Below are 6000 nucleotides of genomic sequence, written 5' to 3'. Positions count from 1 at the left end.
GTGTGAGGATCAGGTATCTCCTTTCTCTGTTGGCGTGAAACAAACCATTTCCAAAATAGCTATTTGTTGAGTCTGCACATTAGGCAGATATTGTGCCTGCTGCAGCAGGTCCCTTGCACATCCTAGATGGGTCTGCTGCAGGGTGGGGATGGGAATGACTGCAGGCTGTCCTATCATGGCTGGAGCTCCCAGGGCTGGCCTGGAACTGGGGCAGTGTCATCTTCCTCCACCCCACCCCCACCCCCTGCTCATTATAAGGCCCAAGTAAGTCACAAGGATCGCCCAGATGGAACAGGGAGGGGTGGGAAACAGAAACCATCTCTTTATATTGGGGTCGATGTATCCTAATGCGGCCACCTGTTCTGACGGAGCTAAGCGGTACACCTAGGTCTGAGCCATCACCCGCTTCCCTCCCTCTATGCAGCTCCCTTCCCCCTTTGCTAGGATGCCCGCTCACCTGGACAGCGCCTTCCCTCAGCACTGCACAGCCTGGCTTCACTCCCAGCCGTGCCCCAGAGACTCTGCAGAGCTACCAAGCCCTGCTCTATGTTTCCAGGGCTGCCTCTGCTTCCCTGGCCGCTGGCCACTATCAGTTGAGGAACTGAAGGACCCAGCCTGGGGTGTGCTCTTTCTGCAACACTCCAGAGTGCCTCCCATTTAACTTGGCAGGCTGGGGGCCTTGGTGTTCAGGATATTTATTAGGTAGTTTCCTTAGGATTCATACCTGGGCAGGGGACAGGAAGGAAGCAGGAGTGGACCAAGGGAGACCTGGAGCAGCCAGGCACACCAACTTTCTCCACGGGGAGTCCCATGGATCCAATATCAAAGGGACAGTGTCCTCAACTGGGTGGAGATGCTAGGCTCTGGCAGTCCTGCTGGGACAGTCACTGAGATAAGGACCGCCCCGAGAGGGGCGTGGCCTCGGGCCAGGTGGCTTCTGCAGCGGAGGCAGTGCCGGAGAGGGCTGTGTGCTGCAGGCGCTTCTGTGGTTGGTTCCTTACGGGGCAGAGGAGCAGATGGGGGCCGTCGTCCTCCAGATCTGGGGCTGGAGGGCCGGGGAAAGGCAGCAGAGGGAGGTTTTACCCCCATCCGTGAACTGGGGAGCTGAGGGTTCTGGGCCAGGGTCTCCTGAGGACTTTGTGTCCTTGGATCAACCCTCAGGGACAGAAGGGACATTCCTCTACTCCCTCCTCCCTGCCCTCACCACACTCCATGGTCCACGCTGCTGTCACACTGCATTTCCAAAAGGCAAATCGTAAACGCGACAGCCTCCGCTTAAAATGTTCCTAGGAAAGAGCCCTGGCTCAGGCCCACCTCAGGCACCTGGTCAGCCCCGCCCAGACAGGTCAAAGCAGGTAGGTGGGTCTCAAGGCCTTGGCATTGGCGGCCGTCCCTGTCTGGCTCCCTTTCCCTGCAGATGCTCACCGACACGTTTCCTCTGTGGCCGTCACGCCTCAGCTCCAAGTCACCTCTTCCAGGGAGCCTTCTCCGACTACCCCCCGATGTTTGCTGCTATCCAGCGCTGACCTAGGTTTTGTGCTCTGTTCTGAGCAGTGAGGGTAACAGCTCCAAGTCGGGAGCCCAGGCCGTGTGAGAGAGACAAATAGACGTAGAAAGTGCCGTGATTTGCGAGGCAAGGGGGCCGAGAAGGTGAGGGCCGGCAGCACCTCGCAGTTCAGCTCCCGGCGGACTCTCGGGGGACAGGGGCACAGGTGTGGGCGTGGCAAGCCGGGGGCTACCGGGGTCGCTTCGGCCGCGGGCCCCGCCGCCCCGGAGGTGCGCCCGCCCCCAGGTGCGCCGGCCGCCGGGGAGCCGCCCTGGCCGCCGCGCTTCCCGGCGCGGGGCTGGCCCGGCCGCGGCCCCGCCTCTCGGCCGCCCATAAATGAGAGGAGCTGGCGCGCACCTGGGGCGCGGAGTGCGGCTCCCGGGCACGCTGCGAGGGCTCTGCGCGTCGCCGGCGCGCTCGCGCTGCAGCCATGCTGTTCTGGCACACGCAGCCCGAGCACTACAACCAGCACAGCTCCGGCAGCTACCTGCGGTAAGCGCGGCCGGGGTCGCCGCTCGGCGGGACCCTGGCGCGGAGCCGGGAGCCCGCCCGGGGCCACACCCGCCGCGTCCTCGCGCGCCTCCTTAAACGGCTACTGTCCCAGAGGAGTCGAGGCAACTTGCAGCGCCCGCCCGGCGCCCGCCACGGGGAAGTCGGTCTCCCCTCCAGTGACCACGCGCGCGGTGGCCTGGGGCGCTCTGCGGAAGCTCTTTTTCCTACTGGGAAATGAGTAGCGCTCTTTGGAGGGAGAAGCAGAGTTCCCCGCCGTCCTGGTTTAGGCAGCAGGGACCCCTTGTGCTCTGGGTCCTGCGGGGTGGTTGTCCCAGTCCCGCAGCTGGCCGGGTACTAACGGGCGCGGTCACTGCACTCTGCGCTCGCCGGGACCAGCTCTGGCCTGTCCAGTTTGTTCGATGCGCCCGACTTAACCCAAAGGCCGTTTGCTGAGGGCTCAGGGAAAGTGAACTGCGAGCCGAAGGAGCCGCGGGTGCTGCCGCACCTGCCCTGCGCGCTTCTGTGGTCCCCGCCTAGCCCGCGCTCCGACGTGTCCGGCCTGGCTGTCCTTCCCGAATTCCGGTGGGGACGGGCCAGGGGGCCCCAGCACAGCACTGGCTTCCAAGAGGCAGAGGGGCCAGCAGGCTGCACTTGGGGCATCAGCTGCTGCGAAGGGGTAGCCGGTGCAGGCGGGTCTGCAGGGCTGCCGGCCACCTGGGGGGGGGGGGGTTGTCCTCAGAGGGCGGCGCCCTGAGGGATGGCCGCTTCCCTGGAACCCAGTGACCATGTGGCCATAGCCCCTGAGTGAGTTTGAAGGTGACCCCGAGTGGGGGGAACAAGTGCAGTTGAGGTGCCCCTGAGACCTACACTGGGGCCCAGTTCTCCTGTGAGTGGGAGGTGTAGCTTTGGGATACCTCAGATACCTCTTAGGGTTTTGGTACTGGAAGAGGGAGGGAGGTACAGGTCCAAGGTGCTTGGTTCCTGGCGAAAATTTTGGGTCCCGGCTCCTCCTCTCACTCTTTGGAAGCTGGGAGCTTCACCTTCCTAGGGGTTGACCTTAGTGTGGTCCCTGGATCCTAGAGTGGAAGTCTTGTCCTCCTCCTTGCTTTTTGGGCCATCTGCTCGCAGAGCTTCTGAGAGCCGTGTGGCCTTGCAGGAGCTGTGGCCTGTACTCTCTTCTTCCCCTTTGTGTTTGATGTGCCTGTGACTTTTATTCCTTGGCAAATAAGGATGCCAGGCTTGAAACAAGTTACTGTTGAGCGATGGCCTTTCACCCCCACCTTTTTTTTTTTTAATTTAAAGGCAGCAGCCCATGGATTATTAACTTGCCATGGTCTGGGCCGACATGAGATTATGCAATCCCCAGGTGAGCAGAGGCCTGCTTGCTTCTAGCGTGTTCCTAGAGAACCACACAGCCGGGAGCGGCTGCTCTGGCTCACGGAAGGCGCTGTGTGAGGTCTGCCATGGGCCCTGCGCTGTCTTTGGGTGGGGGGAGCCCGCACAGGGCAGGGTGTCCAGCTGTGCCCGAAGCCCTGTTTTTCCTCTGAGAATTAGTTAGACCTCAGTGGGGTGTGTGCCAGGTCGTGTTTTAGTGACACTCATTTATGATGTTGTACGAGGAACAGATTGTACTGGTGACTCTTGTGTTTGTACAGTGGAGTGGGGTCAGCCGATCTGATTCATAACCCGGGACCCACGAAGGGAGGAGGCTGATCAAGATAAGCACCCTGGCGCGTTTTTGGCACACGTTTCTGCCCTGCTGACAATTTAGCGAGTCTCTGCTGCCTGCAGGTTGTTCGTGTTCACAAAGATTTCTTTGTCCCTGGCAAGGGCATTTTGAAAATACATCAAGGAACAAGGTCCTCAGCGGTGGGCGGGCCTGAGGTTGATCGCTGTCATGGGGAGGGGAGTTTTATTTAGAGGTGGAAGAAGAGAGTCTTGAAGTCTCTGAGGGTTTTAAGCTTAGGTATGAAAACTGATTGAAAAAGCTGAAGTTCTCCCGTCTGGGTCTGAGTTTGTGAGAGATTGCTGTCACCCTTACTGTGGGTTCTGAGCCAGCCGTCATCATTTTAGGAGTGGAGGGACCTCTCAACCTGGGCCAGTGACACAGATGTCATTTGCATTCTCTTCAGAGCCCCAAGGACAGGGTACAGCGTCTGTCTGAGAAGTGGCTGATTAATAGAATCATCGATTTGAAAGCAAAAAGTGTTCCGATTCTTATTCGAAATGGAGGAGTTTGTAAGGATGGGAACTGGATGAATTGTCAGGGTGCGTGGGCCACTGCTGCTAGGCTCTGCGGCCGAGCGTATCTCTGCAGGCTTTCAGAGATTTTGTGTTTCACCTCCCACAAAGCCTGCCCGCGAGTGAAAGTGGGACGCTGAAGGGAGTGGTTCACCGTGTCCCCAAGCACGGCTCCCTGAGGTGCGTGCTTGCAGCCCGCGCTGTGTGCCCATGGACTCGCCAGGTCCTGTGCTGACCACTGCTCCCCGTGTGTTGCAGTGATGTGCTCGCGCTGCCCATCTTCAAGCAGGAGGAGCCCCAGCTGTCCCCAGAGAACGAGGCCCGCCTGCCGCCCTTGCAGTACGTGCTGTGTGCTGCCACGTCCCCGGCCGTGAAGCTGCACGAAGAGACGCTGACCTACCTTAACCAAGGTAGTAGCGGGAACCCCGGGCTGGGGCGGAGCTGGGGTTCGCAGTGGGGCGTGGGTGTGAAGGAGCCACGGGGCCCCATTGCGACGTTTCCCAGCTGCGTGACCTCCGTGCGCTCAGCGTCTTTATCCGGCAAACAGAAGCATTCGTTGCGTTGTCACACAGACCGGGCAGAGCGTCCCTCGTGCGATCCCTTCAGAAGGCTGTTCTATCTGCTTATTGTGGCCATGACTGATGAAATTTGTAGACATAGATTCATCTAGGTGGGGGTTTTCTTTTCTTTTTTTTTTTTTTTAAAGATTGATTTATTTGGGGTCAGCTCTGTGGCATAGTAGGTTAAGCCTCTGCCTGCGGTGCTGGCATCCCATATGGTCTCTGGTCTAGTCCAGCTGTTCCAGTTCCAATCCAGCTCCCTGCTAATGGCCTGGGAGACCAGTGGAAGATGGCTCAAGTGCTTGGGTCCCTGCAGCCATGTGGGAGACCTGGAAGAAGCTCCTGGCTCCTGGCTTTGGATCTGCCCAACTCCTGCTGTTGTAGCCATTTGGGGAGAGAACCAGCAGATGGAAGATCTCTTTCTCTCTCTGTCATTCCTATTCTATCTGTAATTCTGCCTCTCAAATAAAATAAGTATTTTTAAAAATTGATTTATTTGAAAGGCAGACACATACACACACAGAGACACACAGATATTTTCCAGATCCTGGTTCACTTCTCAAACAGCCAGGTCGGAGCCGGGCCAAAGCTGGGAACTTGGGACTGCATCCTGATCTCCCGACTGGGTGCAGGGACCCATTCATTTGGGCCATCATCTGCCGCCATCTTAAGCACATTAGCAGGGAGCTGGATTGGAAGCAGAGCAGCGAGACTTCAGCAGGGGCTCCAATATGGCATGCCTGTGTCACAGCGTAACGTGCTGTGCTACATCACTGGCCCCCAGATGTGGTCTCTGTTGGAGCTGCACCTGGTGGTCCCTGTCCTCACACAGCACAGGGGCCAGGTTCCCTGCCTGCTAGAGAAGCCACTTGCGTCCCCCAGGTCCTAGGAGATAGGGGCTTTGGTGTTTGGATTCCGACAGCAGCACATCCTGGCTCTGTGACATTGAGCTGTGTTTGCTTCTTTTCTGAGCCCCGGGATTTTGTGTGTAAAATGAGAGGTGTGATTCATGGGGTCTGAAAGGATGAAGGTATGTGAAGGGGGCAGCGTGACTGTGGCTGCTCCACAGCAACTTCCCTGTGTCAGGAAGGGGTGGAGGGGCTCAGTGGACTCTGTGGGGGGCACCCGATGGTAGGGAGCTGCGCTTGGCTGCAGTTTATC

General features: G+C 58.7%; 1 protein-coding gene across 1 annotated transcript in view; it reads left to right on the top strand.

The window, feature by feature from the left end:
• Positions 1 to 1976: 1976 nt before the first annotated feature.
• The window catches only part of TFCP2L1 (transcription factor CP2 like 1), a 51613-nt gene continuing 47589 nt past the window's right edge, over positions 1977 to 6000 (top strand). The window contains exons 1-2 of the mRNA XM_062199025.1: positions 1977 to 2038; positions 4538 to 4689. Of these exons, the coding sequence (XP_062055009.1) occupies positions 1977 to 2038; positions 4538 to 4689 (214 nt within the window). The remainder of the gene's footprint in view (positions 2039 to 4537; positions 4690 to 6000) is intronic.

This window comes from Lepus europaeus, chromosome 1 (assembly GCF_033115175.1).
Source record: "Lepus europaeus isolate LE1 chromosome 1, mLepTim1.pri, whole genome shotgun sequence".
Classification (NCBI taxonomy): Eukaryota; Metazoa; Chordata; class Mammalia; order Lagomorpha; family Leporidae; genus Lepus; species Lepus europaeus.
Note: the sequence above shows the minus strand (reverse complement) of the source record. Positions and strands in the feature narration are given on the sequence as shown.